Source organism: Branchiostoma lanceolatum, chromosome 18 (assembly GCF_035083965.1).
Source record: "Branchiostoma lanceolatum isolate klBraLanc5 chromosome 18, klBraLanc5.hap2, whole genome shotgun sequence".
Lineage (NCBI taxonomy): Eukaryota > Metazoa > Chordata > Leptocardii > Amphioxiformes > Branchiostomatidae > Branchiostoma > Branchiostoma lanceolatum.
In genome coordinates this window covers 8543964-8565043 of record NC_089739.1, presented here as the reverse complement: position 1 = coordinate 8565043, position 21080 = coordinate 8543964, and the positions used below count along the sequence as shown (strand labels likewise).

At 39.9% G+C, this 21080-nt stretch overlaps 1 protein-coding gene across 1 annotated transcript in view; it reads left to right on the top strand.

Moving 5' to 3' along the window:
- The window catches only part of LOC136424692 (structural maintenance of chromosomes flexible hinge domain-containing protein 1-like), a 42921-nt gene that overhangs the window by 7806 nt on the left and 14035 nt on the right, over positions 1-21080 (top strand). Inside the window, exons 11-28 of the mRNA XM_066413317.1 lie at positions 95-206; positions 770-953; positions 1442-1639; positions 2206-2319; positions 3083-3150; positions 3451-3533; positions 5255-5377; positions 13681-13758; positions 15251-15370; positions 15718-15862; positions 16493-16592; positions 17023-17095; positions 17302-17441; positions 18010-18111; positions 18155-18289; positions 18641-18800; positions 19028-19095; positions 20710-20855. Coding sequence (XP_066269414.1) covers positions 95-206; positions 770-953; positions 1442-1639; positions 2206-2319; positions 3083-3150; positions 3451-3533; positions 5255-5377; positions 13681-13758; positions 15251-15370; positions 15718-15862; positions 16493-16592; positions 17023-17095; positions 17302-17441; positions 18010-18111; positions 18155-18289; positions 18641-18800; positions 19028-19095; positions 20710-20855 — 2149 coding nt within the window. The remainder of the gene's footprint in view (positions 1-94; positions 207-769; positions 954-1441; positions 1640-2205; positions 2320-3082; positions 3151-3450; positions 3534-5254; positions 5378-13680; positions 13759-15250; positions 15371-15717; positions 15863-16492; positions 16593-17022; positions 17096-17301; positions 17442-18009; positions 18112-18154; positions 18290-18640; positions 18801-19027; positions 19096-20709; positions 20856-21080) is intronic.

Here is a 21080-nt window from a genome sequence, read left to right as displayed (position 1 = left end):
ATCTGGTCCCGATTTCTGACTGATGCCTTGGATCATACATGTATGTTGTTTTTTGGGTTTTTTTCAAAACGGGTGTTTTGAATTTTTTCCACAGTTGAAGAAGATGAGGAAGACTGTGTGTCCACTGATCGCCCTGCCCGAGGAAAGAGACCCATATTCGAGTGCTACTGGAATGGCAGACTCATCCCATACACATTTGTAGATGAGTAAGTAACACATAGTTTTTCCCATTGACACAAGCTAGGGATGGGTACCGGTACCATGTACTGGTGCAAAACCAATATTTCTCTTGACCTGAAACTCTGGACCTGAACCAGACCTGTAACAGAATCTTCTGTATCTGTACCCACTCCTGACACAAGCATTAAGAATTCTGTTTATAGTGCTGATCTCTCCACATAGACCAGATTTTATCAGTCCCATGAGTGGTCTTCTTGGGCAAGTTTGACTTTAAAAAGGTAGGGTAAGGTAAAGGTAGTCCCATAGCCTTTTTGAGGCTGTAGGGGCAGTGGGTTGTTATTCACTGTGTCTAGGGCACGGTATTGGAAGGCAGAGCCCAATCCTCTACTTCCTCCCCGTTTTACCTCCCTAACCTAAGTCAGGCATCCATTTTTACACCTTGGTGGAGTGAGGAAAGTCGTGTAAAGTGACTGTCCCAAGAGCACAACATTGGTGGCACATCGGGATTCGAACCCAGGACCTCTGGGCCAAACACCCTAACCATTATGCCATCACAACATCAGTTTTGTATTCCTACCTTTTCTCCCAGTTTCGAGTGGTGCAGTCCTCCCAAGAAGAGGGGGGTGATTCCTGTTGAATGTTACAACAGGATCTCGGGCTGTCTGTTCACCAACGACAAGTTCCAGGTCTCCACCAACAAGCTGACCTTCATGGACTTAGAGGTCAGGCTCAAGGACAAGAATACCACCTACTCCATGGTCAAACTGGGACAGGTGAGGGGGGATTCACTATTTTTTGGAGAGGAGGAAAGAGGAAGATAAGGGAGGATTCAAACATTGTTTGGGGGGAGATGAATGTAAGGGATGGTTCAAACGTTTGGGGGGAAAGTAAGGGAAAAGGTAAGGGAAATTCAGGTCTCCATTAGTGATACATGTACATCGCTATCCTTCCTGGGGTCCAAAATTAAAATTGGGTGTTGCAAATGAAAATATCTTGATGGGCTCCAAGAAAACTGCTAAGTGCTTTATCAGTAGTGGCATCAGTGCTTTTATTTGTCAAAAGCTGTAGCATTGACATTCTGCAGTTCTTTTGAAAGTTGCCAGGGGTAGCTTATATTTTACCAGGAAAGCTATCATCTTTTCCATGATCTATCACACTTTCTATTATGAAAATGATTCAACTTTTTTTTATTGTACCTACATCAAAATGTAGTTCTGCTAAGGAAAAGTTTTGACATGAAATTTTATTGTTTGATCTTTAGGAACAGAGAGCGAAGATTGACCGTCAGTTCTTTGAGTGGTTGAAGGAGTGCCATGAGAAGTATGACAAACAGGTGAAGTTCTGTGGGTTTGGTGGCTCCATCACCAGACCGGAGCTAGCCTCCAAGAAACAGCAGGCTCCTTGGGCCGTCTTCAAGTCCATCGAGTGGGACGGGAAGGTCTTCAAGGAGGGACAACTGGTAAGGATGTTTGAGATTATTTTTCATGTCTTGTATTGCATTCCTTGAGCCTCCTTTTGAGTGAGCCTCCTTTGGAGCAAACTCTTGTTACATATGCACTAAAAAAGGAGAAGAAACAAACCTGTGTGCTTGAAGTTGAACTTCTGAAAATCTTGAAATGCTGACGCTGGTTTTGCAATGACCTCTCACCTGCAAACTAATGACACTAGGAATATTTACTTGTTTATCAGTTTGGCTGTTCAGAACGCACAGCCAGGGCTGCCCAACTAGCACTGGGAATATGCGATGCTAATGTATTACTTCTGTAGTACAGACATGTTTCAACCAAGAAACTGAAAACACTGCAAGAAACTCCTTTCCCCTTCAATTGTGAAATTAAGTCCTTGAGAAAATAGTTATCTTTATTGCCTAACTACTGTACAACAAGTAAGAATTCGGTACCACCAGTGGACTAGCCCCCTGGCCTGCTGTAGTATTTGTACAAGGTTGTGTGGTCCGAGGGCTACTGAAACGGAGTTAGGCATCGCCCTATGCAGCATGTAACTTTTAAACCTTTTGAACACCAGGTGAGAACTCAGCGAACAGTCCCGATCATCTACGGAACGATCCAGAGGTTCCTTCTCCATGGCGACTACGAGGGAGAGGTGTTCGCTACCGGAGGGGAGATGGAGATGCGACAGGTCAGTTGGAAAGATTTAGATACTTTTGAACTTCAGCTTGTTGTTTGATTTTTTTGTTTCTTTATGGCTTTTTGATGACCTCTTTCAGAAACAAATTAAACTGGTCAGTTTGAAAGATTTAAATGCCTTAAAGTTTGTACTACAACTTGCTTGCCTCATTTTTTTTCTTGTTTTTTTTCATTGGTGATGCCTTTTTTGTCTTGAAATGATTGTGTGACTAATTGATTAGATTCTAAAATGAAAATGTCGAGGAGTAAGAAAGTCTTATTTTTGCTTGTTGGAATCAGTTTCAATTGACAACTTCCGTAAGTCATGTAATTATTTTTGTCTTGTTCAATATTTGTCCACTGTTTCTGGCATAACTTAAAAATAGTTTTTGTGCTGCTGCAATGATGCTGTTTTCTGGCAGATTTGTTCTTACTTTCTGTATTTAATAGTTAGTTAGTTAAAATCCTCCCACACCAAATTGATGTATAGGGCGGTGCCCATCTCCGTTTCATAGCCCTGGGGCCACACTGTGGTGCAATCACTGCAGCAGGGGGCTAGTCCACTGGCAGTGGAGTGTGTTTAACTTCCATACTGTTTCATAAGTATGTACCATTTTTATAAAGTCTTTGGTATGACTCAATGCGCCTCTTGTCCAGAGGTGCCCTACGTGGGGCTTGAACCCCAGTCCTTCTGGTCCAAGTAATTTGAACCAGATGTGGCAGAGTAGCAAAGGCGCAGACCACTACACCACAGGGACACCCCGTATTTAATAAAGGGAAGAAAATATTTCCTGTCCACCACCAAACTGCAGGCCAAGAAGTACATTGAGGAAGAAGAAGCAAAGTAAGACTTCTTCAATCATGGCTGTTTTATGTAGGAAATGAAAGATGAAGTAGAATGTCACAAAATCTGACAACAGACCTTACTGACTCTCTTCAATACTTGAATCTGAAATTCTATTGCTAATTTCAGAATTTTGAACAAGGAATACAGCAAAGGTTTACGTATTTTTCTGATGCTCAAATGTCAAGAATATACCATACCATCACACAGGCACTGGTGTCTTTGCTCTATGTCCATTTTGTTGCTATGACTGGTATAAAAGGTGTTGCAGATTGTGTTTTGTCCCTTCCTGACACACAGACTCCCAGACAAGGTGGTGGTGAAGTGGCCAGAAGGAGACAATCTTCAGAACAACGACAAGATACCAGCTGGGAGAACTATAGGTGAGGGACAAACCACTAACAATGGAGGAGGGTAGAGGGGGATATATGTAAACATGAAGGAGAAATTTGTACATGTACTAGGAATAAAAAAAACCCTGCTATTTGAAATTATACTTGATACAATAAATGCAGAGAAATAGAAGGAAAAAAGCATATTAATGAACAATGACAATATACTAGCTGGAAGGACTATAGGGGAGGGACAAACCACTAACAATGGAGGGGGGTAGAGGGGGATATGTCAACATAAAGGAGAAATTTGTACTTTAGGAGTTTAAAGAAAACTGTGATTGATACAATAAATGTAGAGAAATAGAAGAACAATTTTTGAAAATTCACCAACATTGCAAATTTACCCTGAAGATTATACTTGGCTAATCCCTGCAGCTTTTCTATTAAGGTATTCCTACAGTCATCTTCTATGTCCTTGCACAGATTAAACACAAGCAATTTAACATGTGACAACCTAATCTAAGGTTATCCTCTAAAGTTGTTATATAACTGTAACAAGATAGGTAAAACCAAAAAGACCATAATACCGGTAGTCAGTTGATATGGTAAATGTAGAAAAACGGAAGAAAAAAAGAATCATGACAAAAATGCGCCAATATTGCAATTCCCCTGGACGATTTTACTTGCTTAAATCCTATTGGTTTTCTATTAAAGATATTCCCACGGTCATTTTCCATGTCACTGCACAAATTAAACACAAGTGATTTAAGAGGTGACAAGGTAACCTAAGGGTACCCTCTAACTGTATCATTAAGATTTAATCTTAAACCAAGTCGACTCGGTAGTCTTTACTTTTCTTATTCAATTATTTATAGTCGTACCAAGTACATACTTGTAGTACATGTATATGTACCAGCAGAACTATAATAGCTAGTTTTTTCAAATATTTGAACATTTTGTTTTGCCGACTGTAATGGAAGAATTGCATATGTAAGACTAGAGCTTTCAGACCAAAATAATTCTTTGGATTAAGTAAGAATGAGTTTGCAACTTGACGTTGCGCATAGTTGACAGACAGTGTTTTGACTGAAGTTTCTAAATGTTACCACATTAACCAACATTTGCCTTAGGGTATAACAAGCAGCCAATGTCTCGATGACCGTTTGTCACCTTTCTCGGGGCAATTATTTTTTGCCCTGAGGAAGGTAACATACAGTCACCAAAATGTCGGCTCTTGATATGTGGTTGTGAATAAAGAACTTTGTTATGCTAACAGTCATTAACTAGCGTGATGAAATTATTTGTGAATTTCCCTCAGGGGTTCTAGATTATCATTGATAAATAGAAACCTCTATGAAGTTCAACAGTATATTAGAATATTTTAATTAGTGTTACATTTTTATGAAAGTAAGTCATATTTGTGAAGAGTATTTGTAACTGTATGTAACGTTTGATCAACATTCATTGTTAAAACGGTGCAATTTAGACATTGTTCTGCAAAGCCATTGCTTGTAACATGTCCTTGGGACATAAACAACATTATTATTATTGATATGTTTACTGTATCTTCATTATTATTATCATTATTATTATTACCCTCTGTGTCTGTGTGTGTCTGCCACAACTCAAGATCCCTGTGATGCACTATGTAGTTTGGTATGTCGTCTACTTTTTGGACCATAGCTGTATTTCTAGATAATGTAATATTATCTAATCAAGTTTGAAGAAACGAAAGTTTTATTTTTATGTACCATTGTATATACTATTAGGTGCCATGAAAGTGGAGATCTTTAACCGGAAAGGAGAGGCGATAAACCGGTTACCAGGTGGTTCAGGACCGGGATCAGCCGGTTCCAGAAAACTCCTGGTTGAACTCAAGATCATCTGGCACTGTGAGTACACAATTGTTTGTTTGTTTGTATGTTCATGAGACGCTCAATTCGCAATGCAGGCCACTTTTCATTGAGGTCTTGAGGGAAGAGGTAAGGGTCAGATGAAATATAACAGTCTGAGATACAAATTGCATCTGCTTCTTTGTTTGTTCTTCATAACCAGTAAACTGCCTTTAGTTGTAACACTCAAGTTTTGTGCTCAGCTTTCGCTGCCGCTTGGAAGCCCATATAACAGAGGCTCTTCCCTCCGCCTGTCCTCCCGATGAGGGGAAGCAGACCCCTCTGATTGGCTGAAGCTGTTTTGGTGGTGACGTCGCCAGAACCATGTCTGGCGTCAGTGGTTATCAGGGCCCCTTTCGCGAGCGAGGTAACGTGGAGCGATAGGGGTCCTGATTTAATGAGGGTGGCATACAATTACAGATACAAAACTACATCATTAACGAAATGCGAACAAACAAAACTCTCAAACATATGAGGAGAAGTACAATTTTCTTGACACAACAAAAGTACAGGTTTTCAGATCTACAACTGTAGTCTAGATGCACAAAAGTTAACACAGATTGAAGTAAATGCAATGATTTAAGCATAGCAATCACCATAATATTACTTGCTTACTGCCCTTTATGCCTCCCGGCATGTAGGCAGCAAAAATCACAATTATACATGTACCTTATGGGTTTGATATACAAGCATAGCAGCATTGAAGTAGCAGTTTATACGTACATATTGATACAATGAAGTTCATTCAGACCCTTGTACACTTTGTATTGCCTAGTGTGCATGGGGCAGCAAGTTTCCTTGCTGTTTCAATAGCTGGGTATATTTTTTACAGGGAGGGGTTGCTACCCCTTCCCCTTGTACAATGTACTTACACATCAACTCTTAATTGATTGCCATTGACATGAATACTGTACATGTTTGCAGTCATTGCACATGTGTACCCTGTTCATAAACACAATATATACTATTAGATGATATTATTGCATAACAAGGCAAAGCAACACACCACATTAAGCACTTAAACTTCATAAGCTATGAAGTATCATTATATAATGATTTATTGTGGTAAAATCTAACTTCAGACGGAAGTATTATGTAGAGTACAGTTGAGAAGACTTCTGCCATTTTGTTCCCCTTTTTCTAATAGTACTCAGTTCTCTTCCGCTATCTATAACTTCTTTTGTCCCCAAGGTTCAGGCCTGTTTTCCTATTGACAAACGCATTAAGAATCCTGACTACAGTCCTCTGAGTGGTCTTCTTGTCTGAGTAGTTCTGACTGTAGCTTTATTGCCTTATAATCACTAAAAGGTAAGGCTTTTCCTAGCACTCAGTTCTCTTCTGCTATTGTATAACTTCTTTAGTCCCCAAGGTTCAGGTCTTTTTTCCTATTTACACAAGCATTAAACCTAGGTACCATCTTGCATGTGCACACAGAGAATGGTACCCAGGCTAGTCTATTGTCCACACAGACCAGATTTTCTTGGTCTCCTGAGTGATTTTCTTTAGCAGTATTATCGCCTGTAACTTTATTGGCTTACGTTCTCATCCGCTATCGTGTAACTTCTTTCGTCGCCAAGGTTCAATTCGTTCTGAAGATTTTCCCTTAATTCTTCCTGTCTGTTCAACCACCACGTGTACATTCCAACTACGAGGGACCCAGCTAGTACCAGCCCCCCTCCCCCAACCTCCATAAACGTGGGCACTTTCTTCAACAAGATGTAATCAAACAGTAGGGAGAACGGGATCACTCCGTTTTCTAGCGTTTGTACGATCCCCGCTTTTTCTAACCTCAGCCCCGCGTATAGGAGAAACATGGCGGCGCCGTAGCAACCTACATGGCCGAACGCGTACAGCCATGTCTTGGGGTCGAGTTTCCATGTTGGGGTATCGAAAATATACATTAGCGGTAAAGCTATGATCACTCCAATGCCCTGGATGTAGAACACAAGGGTAAATAGATGGACAGTGTGTCGCAGTAGCGCACGCCCTAGCACCATCATGGCCGAAATACTTAGCGCTGCGGACAGCGGTAATAAAATCGAACGTGCAACCTCATTGGTTGCAAGCGATTGCGCCTTCCCTTGCTGCATTCCTACTGCCACTAACACGACCCCAACTATACATACAACGATGCCACATAGGTGTACAATTGCAACGGCCTCCTTTAGAAACAATAGCGCCATTATTGTCGTAAAGACTGGACCAAGCCCACGTATGATGCTATACGCTTCCCCAGGTGAGACATAGAGAACTGAGAAGAGTAACAATATTGTCGCAACGTTTCTACCTACCCCCATGGCGACTAGCATCCCGGTTTGTTTGCGTGTTTCTCCTAGTAGACTAGGACGAAAATACGCAACAAGGATGAGGTTAAAAGCAAATATGCCGACACGGTTCACAAAAATGATCTGGAAGGAGGGAAAACCCCCCGCATGACTTAGCTGCATGAAGTCTCCAGCTAGGGCGAAGAAAATTGTGCATATCAGAACCAACGTCACTCCTAATCCTGCACGCAGCATTTGCCATAACCTGCTGCTTTCTTGTCCGCCTGTGTCTTCCGGAGTCGGTATTGGGTTTATGTTTGCCGTTTGTTTCGACTCCTTTTCTTGGATACAAGAAGGGTGTTCACAGTCCTCGTTGATTGTTGATAATTTTCCGATGAGCGGCGATAGTTCAGTCGGTTTGTCCGTCATGTTGCCCATCAGTTTCCTACAATTGGGTGGAAAGTCAAGAGTTGAAACCCCAGCCAATTTTTATACTTTTAGGAAGTGTTACAATCCCTAGTACAAAATGTTATACTATATTATATTATAGGCTGCTTTTTTTAAAAAAAAGAGCGATATTGTCCCAGTTCAATAGACTCAATGCTCATAAAAGTCCCTTGGTACTGATTAAATACGCCGGCAGCATGTGACTGTCATCCCAGTTCCACAAGTATGACTGTCTGCAGTATAAATACTGTACAGAGCTTCAAGTGTTTGACTTCTTAGTCATCTCACAGAAGTGTTTTTCCTGTGACAAATGTACAAGCAACCGTTCCAGATCTTGTTCTACCACCACCACTGCATGCTGTTGTCAGAAAGAAATAAACTGTACATGTATGTTCTCACAGCCTTTGAGATCCAAGTTTCCTTCCAGTGGTAAGTTCCAATGAAGCTCCTCAGGCTTTCCTTGGGCAGAATTCCGTAAGGTCAAGGTCCACAAAATTCCAAGAAAACGTGAGCACAAATGTACGGTAGTCAACTGTTCCAGTTTGTTCTTGTTTTACCAAGACTTAGTCTACTGTTTTGAGAAAGGCCAAGAAATATATGACATACCCTTACAGCCTTTAAGATCCAAGTTTCCTTCCAGTCTAAAGTTCCGATGAAGCTCCTCAGTCTTGTCTTGGGCAGAATTCTGTAAGGTCCAGACTTGACACACTTCCAAGAAAGAGTGAGCACAAAATGCACAGTCAACCTCACCTTTCGCCCTGTTCTACCACCTCTGCTGTTGTCATTAATGCCAAGAAATGTATGTCCTCACAGTCTTTGAGATCCAAGTTTGCTTCCAGTCTTATCTTCCAATGAAGCTCCTCAGCTTTGTCTCAGGCAGAACTTAGTAAGGTCCAGTCTCTAGGAAATTCCAAGAAAGAATGAGCATGTTTAGTACAGAACTGATTTGGTGACAAGTGCTATCCATGCATGGTTGAGCACACAGATACACAACACGTTTGAACTGGCACCCACAATCCTGTCATGCGTTAGCAGTGTTTCCCCTGCCCTAACTAGAATAGGGCACTGTAGCAGGTCATGCCTTAACCAGCCAGTCACAGTCAGTAACAAATTCTTTGCGCTTCTATATCAAGCGTGTTTACCTAGCCAATGATAGAGTCACATGTGGGCCATCCGAAGTCAGTTCTGTGGATGGCGTACTATCATGCTGAGGTTTCAGTGCATGGCAGTCTTTGCACTTCTAAATTTGTACATGTATATCAATCATGTTTGCCTAGTGAATGATAGACTCACATATGGGCCATCCGAAGTTAGTTCTGCGCATCGCGTGGTCTCACGTTGAGGTTTCAGCGCATGGCAGTCTTGCTAGCGCGTCGCAAGTTCATTGGACAATCTGCCCCGTTGGTGTTTAAATTTGTGTGTTCCAGCTTGCATGGTTTAGGGGGGTGCAGTCTTTGGGATGGGTTTGCTGGCGTCTAGATTCTTTGTTTAATGAGGCTATTAGAGCCCACACCTGAAATACTTGTAGTGGGTTAGGTCAAGGTTAGGTATTTGGTTGTTCAACACAAGTCGGTCTTGATTGCACCACTTGTGTACTAAGTGTAAAAGTATAGTCTGTCATGTTGTTAGACTGTTTACTGCATATGTACCACAAAACAAACAAACAAACAAAACATGTTTGAAAAATAGTACTAGACTACCGGTAAGTGTAGCAAGTGTACTGTAAATGCATGTACTTTCGCAATGGTTTTATTTTGCATTAGGAGGGAAAGTTAGGTTTTAGCAGTAATTTGAAGTTTGCAATTATGTTAAGTACAGTAGAATTTGCGGAGGTACAAACAATTTCACTGCAAGTGGTCACTGAAAAAATAACACCACTGCAAACATTTCAAGATTTACAGCTACATGTAATTCTTGTCACGTACTTGAAGTCAACACGATGACCCACCTGTAAAAACTATGTACAACCTCAGGGGGTTTTGAAGGGCTGTCAGAAAGTTCAGATTAGCATCATACATGACTGCCCATGCAAAGGATAACAACTAGATGTCTTCACTGTCAGCCTTTTAACCTTCAGCCTGCTAAGGTAGCCATGCGGCACAAATTTGTACTGGTTACTGGGTCACATGTAGGTAGTGGGGAGGAGGTTATAGCCATTAAGCATTGAAGAATGTATGCATCTGACATTTTTCAGTAAAACAAGATCAAACATTCAAAGCTGAAATAATATTTTCAAGACCTCTCTTTCGCTCTCACTTTCTTGAGGTATGATCTGGTTAATGGTAGTCTTAGAATTATGTTAATTTCTAGTGCATTACATGTATTGTATACTTAAAATGCGTCATATGCATGCTATAAAATAAACCCAATGTCAATCATTTCCTGGATTATACAGACTTTACAGTATGTCCAAACACACAGATTAGCGTCTGTTGGTTTTGTTCCAAGTTTGCCTTGCCTGAGGCTTACAGATATACAAAATTAATGAATGCAATAGAAACCATTAGTGTTCTATAGAAAGAATAGTAGAGACATTAAAAACTTATGTCCTAAAGTGCGCCATATGGCACTCATCTAAACCCTAAAGTGCGCCATATGGCACTCATCTAAACCCTTCCTCCTTTTATTTTGATAGCTATTTGCATATCGTGTAAAATTCATATCTCTGTAAACGTTCTCTTTGAAAGTACAGCTGGGTTTGAATGTCAGGAAAATTCTTATTGCGTCAGTAGATCTATTGTTGCCTCGATACCGGTAAGTCTCGAGAATGCGCTGTTTGAAGTTTGTTTTTCAAAGGTCAGACTTGAAATTGTTTTCTTTGTGTAAGAATGAAAGAAAGAATGGAATGTGTACCAGCCCAACCCACCTAAATTATAAGGAACGGACCGTTAGAAAAGGAAGGGGGCTGTCTCAGATTTTTTCTTGTACGGAAGACTTTGCAAAGTTTCGCTTCCGTTCCCTTTTTGCAATTCATGGCATACATTTGCTCCTTTTGCAGCTTCTTTGTATGATTTACAGTTTGGTCACAAACTTCTTTTTTGAAACAGATGAAAATTGATGCACACACACAGATGTCATCCATATAATCGCGTCAGATTGGCCTTAGTCTACACACATGTGCACAGCACTGTGCATGACTTGACGTCGCACATTTTTCGTGTCAGAAAACGTCAATAGTGTCACCCTGTAAGTTGTCTCCCTCCATTTAAACTTTTGTGTCGACCATCAAGCATTGATATGAACTGTTCCAGAGAGGTGTTGTGATACGCCTTGCTCCAAATTGGTTGAACTGTTCAGAAAATATACCGCCTTTGCAATGGAAATATTATGATTATTACTGTTCACAGCCTAACTTAGGCTGTGAACTATTACTGTTCACAGCCTAACTCCAAATTTTGTATGATATGAAAGCCTTGCAAAGCAGCTGACTACAAAACAAAATCAATTTGTCACCGATCTTGGTTCTTGCTTAGGTACAGGTACCATGATCCGGTTACCATGACACAACAGATTCATGAATCTCAATCATCTACTAATACTGTTCATTTATTTTTGAGGGACTAAGTTTCACCTTTTAATTTATCATAAGGAAGGGAAAGGTGTTTTTGCAGTGTTTCAAGTACTTTGCTTTTTAAATCTGTAGTACAGTAGCAGTGGAGTAAAACACACAACAGTGTAATGACGGGTCACTGCAAAAATCAAACCACCACAAACATTTCACGCATTGATTAATGCACCATTTGAAATACAAAAACTATGAGCTAGAACTAGTAGAAGTTTTATCATGTTTCTGATACATTTATACTAAATTATAATAGTGATATGAAATCCTTAAACCAATTCTGTTACATGAAAGTACATATCACTCAGCAACAGAAGAAGAAAATTTAGGCCCTGGGATATTTCTGTAGTTGTTTGTCCCCCATTCAAATTTGCTAATTCAGCATGAATGGAAGTCGTGCAGAGAGAAGCTGCACCAGAATGATGCATCACTTCCCTAAAAAAGCAACTGTTAGTTTAATTCAATTAAAGGCATTGCAGGACCAGTGTTGACATATTGCGCTGTTGTTTAGGCATATGATGCATTTTATTTACAAAATGTCAGTTTGTGAACTTTTGTGATTTTTGGGGCCTCCTACCAGTATTTTGACCCTGAATATTTTGGTCCTTTACAAAGTTTTGCCACTTTAGGGCAAGGCACCTTGTTTAGCCCTTAGAAATAGCTTTCTCCTGTTGGGCAACCCTGTCATGTAAATACAATAATGTACATGCTGAACCCATGAATAAATAAGGCACATTGCACCTTTCAGACATTGCTGATTCATTTTGTGTTTTTTTGTTCTCAGAATTTAAACAAATGATCATAATACAAACTGGAAGACCGACGTGAAAACAAAACCTTAGGGACAAGTTTTTGTGTAAATGGTGCAAACAGGATTTTTCCCAGCGTTCTTTTCTTATCTTGGTCTCTTGCTTCAATCTAAGATGTCCAAGAAGCAAGTAAATAAATTGGAATGTCCTTAGTTATTAATTTGGAGGTGATCGTCCAAGGCTACCAGTAAATAGTTAATGTGCTATTACTATCAAGGCCTTACAATGTTTACATGCCAAGTGCCTGATCACATTTACACATCTATTTAGTGATGTATTAGCAGTCATTAGCAAATAACACTTAACACCGGATTATAGGCCGGGGTGACCTTTCAATGCCCTTATTTGCTCATAGGCTTCTATTCCTAACCTTGGAGGTCCCGTGTTTGAGGAGAGCCATGCCTCGAGCACGTAAAAGAACCCACCACACTTATCAATGAGTAGGGGTACTTCCCAGTGTGTATGGGTCAAATAAATCTGTCCGGATATGCAGCTTGTTCATTACAAACCTGGTGTGTTATGCCATCAGGCAGTTTACCGGGAATGCAGTCAAAAGTTTCTGATCACTTTTACAAGTCTATTTAGTGATGTATTAGCAGTCATTAGCAGACAAATAACACTTAACACTGGATTATAGGGGTGACTTCTCAATGCCCTTATTTGCTGCTTCCATTCATCAACTTTGAGGTCCCATGTTTGAGGAGAGCCACACCTCGAGCACGTAAAAGAACCCACCACACTTATCTATAAGAGTAGGGGTCTATCCCAGTGTGAATGGATCAAATATATATCTCTGGATATGCAGGCCAAACGGAGCTTCTCATGAATAAACAAAGGTTCAAACAAAACTGTTTGGAATCACTGAAACTTTCTCTGGCAAACGCACACATGTACAAGTGACATGGAGACAAGCCCTAAATATACTTCAGTTCCTTCGGATTAACCTTTAGCACACTGAAGTAGCTGTTTGGCACCCAATGCCCTATTGGTTACATATAGTTAGGCAGCAGGGAGAAGGACTGGTTAAGTAATTGATAAGGATGTCCAAATTCCTTCCAAGAACTTTGTATTGAAAGTCATTGATAACATTGAATATTGATACACAGCAGACATCAGTGATGAAAAGAGGTTTTTTTTTACTAAAGGCTTATTTCTTGTTCCATGTACACTTGACGGACATGTAGTTTTTTTTTGACTGAAGTTTTATTTCTTGTTCCCCAGCTCCCAGTGGGGACTCCATCATTGTTTCCCACATCAGCCAGCACGGAGGAAGATGGCCGTATTGGTTCAGGAAAATGGGTCAGTATGCAGATACATTTTGTCAGAGGAAGGTCGGTATACACATGTAGGTAGGGATTCCCTCTCTCTTTTTTTAAATTCATTTTGGCCGAAATGATCTACAACAAACAAATACAGTCCAAGGATGAAACTAAAACCCATCAGGATACTGGTATTTTCAACACCATTACAGTAACTGTAACTGTCAGATAGACAAAACCAATCATTGAATTTCATAAATTAAACAAAGAAGTACAATGTATATAGTACTGTACTACATGTATGACTTACTTTAACTGTTTGGAACCTTAATCTGTTGACAGAGTGAAATGCAGGAAGTCTGTAAGAAAATTTGCAAGACTTCTGACAATTTTCATCACTCAGAAGTCAGATCACAAATTTGCTAGCAGTCGACCCAAAAAAGGCTAGGGTCAGCAGGGTTTTGCTACGGTTGGTAAGGTAACCGGAAGCACAACATTTTTTCCCTAGGCCTAACTAGATTCCGCTTCTTGCGACCCACCCACTGGTCAGCCCCTACACGCTTGATGGTCAGGAGAATTCAGAACATCTTAATCCTGTTGATTTATGACTATGTATATTAACATGCACCAATTATAGTCAGACAGCGAACTGTCTGTTACCACGGTTTTGGAAGCTGTGAATGACGACTGGTTTCCATAGTGACAGAGAATCTAGATCTCCAGTTTCTTGACTTAGAGGTGCAAAATGCACTTTGCGGGGTGAATGATCTGTTCTAGGAGGATGCTCCATAGAAGCCTGGACAGTGGGAGACTGTGTTACACAGACTAACAAATACTTAACCTAGTTATCTTGTTTGTAGTGTTGTCTATGCATATATCTCTGTGGACAGACACCAGCCTCCTTGGATGCCTGTCTAGCTCACATTCTCCAAAAGGTCATACTGATTTGATAATATGGATGACATCCTATGGGCACTGCAAAGTTGATGCGAGCATGTGAATGAAATAAAAGTTGGGCCTCCAAAAAAGCTGTCCTCATTATTAAATCTATGTGGTCCCAGGAACGTTTTACAAAGGACTGAACTTACAGAACATGGTATATCACACAATAAATTCTTCATTTTTGTTCTTTCACGTCTTCTTGGAAGACATTGGGAAACTTTGCCCAGGTTCGAAATACTTGCAAGGAGTAAGTTGATGCTAAAATCAGCACATTTTACGATAGGAAAGAAGTAGTGCATGACATCAGTATCCGTTTTTCAACAGTTAGCATCTACTGGTACATAACAACAGTTCCATAAGGCTAATCTACCTAATACAAGAGACGTGTATAGTATAGGTCTGGATGAGAATGGGCTATACAATCATTGGAGGAATTTCTAACGCCTAGACATTCTTTAATATATTTTCCATGCAGGGGTTGTCACATGTCAATTGTCATAATGTACTTGGTACTTGATTTGCTATTCAACTCCATTGAGGTAAATCCTGGTATATAAAATGATAACATTGTATCATTTGTGTTCCTTCAGAGATTGTTAAGAACCTGGGGAAACACACCTTAAGGCTCCAGGTCGTGATGAACGAGAGTGACAACACCGTCTTTGCTGGCAAGGAACTCCCCTCACTCAACATCAAGTTCACTGTAACAGGTATGGCTACAACACTGTTCTTATTAGTTCCTTCCTTACATCCCTAGAACTATCATAGAGTGGAATTCGTTACCACCAAGTATTGTATGGTAGAGATACATGTAGTTTTAAACAATGCTTGCAGCTAAAGAAGTGCAAATGTTAGGTATGACATACAGGTCGTTCAATGTAGTTCTTGGTTTCATAATCCTTCTTTTTCAAGTTAAAGTCCTGCCCACACCTTATAATGTGAATATATGTTGTGCAAGCACTACTGTTACAGCAGTTTTGATTGTGATAAGCTGAATTCAATATCAATTTGTGACTCTATGTATTGTTTAATTGATTTTGACATTTTCTTTAAACAGAGGCAGCACCTGACAAGTTCACCGTAGGTCTGATGGACCCCCCGTTCCAGGTGGGACAGCCCTTCCAGATCCCCCTGGAGTTACAGGACGAGTTTGGGCACCCCACCTCCGCGACTAACAAACTTCAACCTGTCTTAGAAGCAAGGTCAGTCAAACATAGGGTTCTAGCCACGATTCTGTCAGTTCATTCTACTGACGGTGAAGAAGAGTGATGGATGTCACTCGAAACATCCAGAACTAATCTCCAAATCTTACCCGGTTGTAGAGATTGAAATAATGTACTCAAATATTGTAGTACTGTACCTTGATGTCTAACCTTCATAAAGGTAGCCAGGATTCTATTTAAGAGTTAAAATAATCGTGATGTAGCAAAGCGACCAATCTAGGGGAAAGTTGGTCTTGCCCCTTCCTCAGTAGGAGATTTTGAAAATTTAAGGTAAATAAATTTAGCATTATAAGGGTGCCCAAGTAGGGACTTAATTCTTTTCAACCACATATAATTAGAAGGGTGTTTTGTCAGTTTGGAGAGCAGCTGGTTTGGAAGATCATATCAACATTTTTCACATTATTAGACAAGTAAATTCCGGGTCAAAGCGGGTGTTTTGTGTATTTTTCTAATGCTGAGGTTTGATGCCATAGATGGGAATGAAGGCTTAAAGTCCCCTTCAAAGAATGCATGATCTTATTTTATTTTACCTTTTCTTCAAACGTCTTGAACAACAATTGTTACATGTAACTGTTTGCAATTGACCAAGTTTTTATTTTGTTTCGACAGTGGTCTGGACCTGACATATGAGGGAACAGAAACTAAAGGGACAACACTGATCATCAAAAGAGTCACAGCACTAGGAGATGTGGGGTCGCACCAGGGCAAGGTAGTTCAGTTCAGTTCAGTTCAGTTTTATTAATGAATGACTTTGCATGTGACAGAAATTTGTACGTTAAATGCGTCATTATTTACAAGAGCTCATTATTGATAAAAGTCACTATTTAAGATGTTAACTATTACATTACGAATTTAAAATATCTTGCATGGACAGATTAAAAATAGGCACCAAGTTACGTCTCACTAATACATAAACAATTTCAACAGCATAACAGTCCTAGCAGTGGCGTTACATTAGGCTTAAATGTTCATCATGCAATATGTCAGATACTCAAAAAGATTTATGTGAATCATTGTAATGTCGCATAGCTTTTTCCGACAAGTTACACTGTATCTAGTTAGCTGTAGGAAATGCAGTAAACTGTTGCGGGATGCATTTGTTGATTTTGTTCTCAATACTATTCTGTGTTTTGATGCAGAACTTCAACTTGAAGGTCACCCTACCAGGGTTAGAGGAGGATACTCAGGTGCTCAAAATACGACTTTTACCAGGTGAGATCTGACATTACACATAACATTGCATTGTACGTCCTGGTAAAATAATGTGGCTATATAGCAATTTTCAATTTTAATGTAAAAGTACAACAGTTCCTATCAGTTAAGTTTATTTCATATTTCCCTTCTGCAGACCAATAATTTCTTCCTGGATTTCTTTCCATACAGAATAACCCTAGTGTTGTCTGGTTTACCTCATGCAGGACCCCCTAGCTCCTTGCATGTGAAGCCTGGTGATGACAGCCTGCAGGTAGAGAATGGGAAGGAGTTGAGCTTCGATGTGGAAGTCAGAGACAAGGCTGGCAACATCTCAACTCAACCTAAACTAGATGTCACATGCAAGGTATATGTAACTTATGTGCATATAGTGCCCTTAGTCTGTTGAGTATTTGATTTTGATTTTATCTTATTAGAATTGCAACAATGCAATACAAGTGAGACACAGGCAGCTATTGCTGGTGTCGTGACCCACACACATTTTACACTTGGGTGGAGTGAGGAAAGTCGCGTAAAGTGCCTTTTTCCCAATGGCACAAGATTGCATTGGGGGATTTGAACCCAGACTTCCAATATCCATATTGTAGTCTTGTTGCTTGTCCACAACCAAATACTTACAGCAGAACTAAGAAAGTTTGATTGAAAAGTTTCCATATTTAGGTCCCATTTCTGATCACTTGTTCCTTAAACTGACACTACCATACAAAAGAGAGAACTATATAAAAACTTGGAAATGAAATCCATAAGTGTCCTGTTGCCACCAAAAAAACATGTAGTTCACAGGTTGCCTGTCTCAAGCCCTACATGTAATATTGCTCACAGTTAAACACATTGGCCAGTTGCCACCAAAAGAAAATCATAATGTCAAAGACACAAGTGACAACTCTAACCCAGTTTGTTTCTGCTGCATGTAGTTCACAGGTTGCTCAGGCCTGCCCACCTACAGTGTAGACTGCAGTAACACAGGCAGGGGTGTGCTGACTGGTGATGTCATACAGTTGCAGGTCAGGAACATGAAGAGATGACAACTCTAACACAGCTTGTTTCTGCTACATGTAGTTCACAGGTTGCTCAGGCCTGCCTATCTACAGTGTAGACTGCAGTAACACAGGCAGAGGTGTGCTGACTGGTGATGTCATACAGGTCAGGAACATGAAGAAGGAACAGTCGCTCAGGGCCATCATATCATGTCCGGTAAGTATTATTGTTAGTTTTTCTGCACACGCTGTTCTGTTACAATGTATATATGTTGCACATGTTGTGTTGACATCAAATGGCTTTTGCTGTTCTGAGTTTTCGTATATTGAATGAATGAATCAAGGAATGAAGGAATGAATAAATTAATGAATAAAGGAATGAATCAGTCAATCAATGTAAATTTTTGCCCCACGGGGCTAAGCAGAACTTTAACATAAAAACAACAACAAAACATATTTACAAACACATACAAATTGGCACAAAAATATTGACATCTGGTATATACTGGAATTTACATTCAGAAAACTATATATTTGAATTTTACAATTCATGTCTGTAATTTTCCAGAGTTTTAAAGGCATTCCTGCTATAGAGAAGAAGGTCGTGGTAACCCCCAGCACGCGTGCGTCCACTCTAGAACTCTCATACATGGACCCTGAGACAACAGTACAAGTGAGACACCAAGCAAACGTGACGTGTACTGCAGGGGAAACTCTCGATGGTCTGAGTAAGTTTCACAACATCCAGTTTTTTTAATGAAAACGTGACTGAATGCCCTTATCGCAATGTTGTGTAAAGTTTGGAAGTTGCAGGATTTGCCATTTTGGTATCAGTACTTTTAGTCTACTGTAAGCTGAAATTGTCTGCTATTTTATAATAAGATTAAGTGTTGTTAAAGGTTTTTATGATATCTTTTGGATTTACATTAGATTTAAAACTTTTCAATGATTCCAGCTTTCACAGTATTTGATGAGGCTTCAAGAGTTCTACCAATCACAGAATCCATGGCCGCCAAAATCAAGGTACATGTTCTGTTGTTTCTAGTGTTAACTATGTAGAGATTCTGTTGATATGCAGGGGTCTCCCTGCGCAATGGTGCAAGGGCGCTGCGCCTCTCCCAAAATTCTTAGCGCCTCTCCCAAAATTTTCAAATTTAGGGTCTTTTCTTTGTATTTTTGTAGATAAAAAAATAGTGAAAAAATTATTGGAGCGGCGTCGATACTCCCGACTAGTAACTCCCGACCGCTACACACATACTTTGCCGAGAAATAGGAAAATAATTATCGAAACACAGTCACACAATTTTGGCTTTGTATTGTACTTACGGGCGTGGGGACGCCGTCTACCAGGGGTTAATCACTCTCCTTTGTTTCTTGTTATTGTTATGAATATCGCTGCCTTTGACATGCATTGATCTCATTAAAAACCTGTTTTTTCAGGACAAGAAAGCCAGCAAAAACAAGATTTTTGGCCGAGCATTTCAGCCCCTACGTTGTGATTTGCCGCGATTTGCTGTCATTTGTGGCCGTATTCGGCGGAGAATCTATTCCTTTAATTGTTTTCCCGTGAAAACCTGCTTTGGTAGCGTAGACAAGTCATATTTTACGCCGGGATTTGACATCAAAATAGCTCGCTAGCGGCAATCGCCGACTGGCGGCCATCTTTGTTTATCCATTGATATGCATAAATCTAAGCGCTGATTGGTCCGCGTCATGAAAACATGTGCTCTGATTGGTTGATGCAAGATATCACGTGATCACATGGCGGGAAATCCCCTAACACAGTTTCGGCATGGATCGCATTTTGTGACGATATTATTGGAGCAGTTTTGTGACAATTGTAACATTATTGAAATTTGAAAAATTGCAAGCACTTTCTGATGGCAACATTCTGTTAATTTTCCTGGTATATCCTTCCAAACCAGGCGGAATTGGACGAGGTTTGGCGGGGCATTTTACTAAATAGATAGCAAAACCTATTAATTTTTTTTTTAATGGTTTTTATTGAAAGTGCTCTATACTTATGAATAATTTTCTACTGGCATAAATTTCTAATTCTTATTTCAAATTCATTACATAATTTTAGGAATAGTCATTAATTTTTTTTCATTATTTTTTAAACAATTTTTTAAATAACCTAATTTCAATAATAATTTAAAACAATTTGGGATTGATCTTCTGATCCTATCTTAATTTGTAACATTCACAGCCTAAGTTGCAGGAGAAAGCTTCCAATTGCAATTTATAAAGGCAAAATGCAAAAAATTTTCCGTCTCTTTATTCTGTAAGATTTACAGCTCAAGTTCCAGGAAAAGGCCTCAAATTGCAATCAAGATGGCCAAAATGCAATAGCTTCTAATTTGGAAAGGGGGGGAATCCCCCCCCTCTCCAAACCTCTCCCCCCCTCCTTGTCGCGCTACGCACGACTTTCGGGCGCTTTGCGCCCTCTGTTACAATTGGGAGCACCACTGCCCTAAAAATTTCTGGGGAGATCCCTGATATGGTACATCAAATTTGTATTGGTTACTCAAGAAAGTAGGGGAGAGTATAAAATACATTATGAGAAGGCTACAAAAGTTAGTGAGAATTCTTCCATTTGGTACTTGTTATCATCATTTCCATGTTTTTATTCTTCAGGTGAACTGGACACCAAGATTGAATACTAAGGAGCTCCTTAAGGGGAACCTTCCCGCTATTAAGGTTCCTCTTTCCGTCGCAGAGACCAAATACTGTCAAGTCACCCTCCATGACCACTACCCTATTGAACTGGGCTTCACTATAAGGTACAGCTGAAAAATATACAACATTATTTGCTGTAACTTTAGAAGGATTTTTAAAACAAAAACAGCTTAAACTAACTTTCCGTGCTCCTATCCTCAGAAATGTTCAAACACAGGTTTAGGGGGGGGGGATTCAGAGTAATTGTGAACTGTTGAAACTTCTGTTTTTATTTTTGTGAAATGTTGTCTTTGATGAATGTGAAAAAACTACAAAAGCCAAAGCATTGA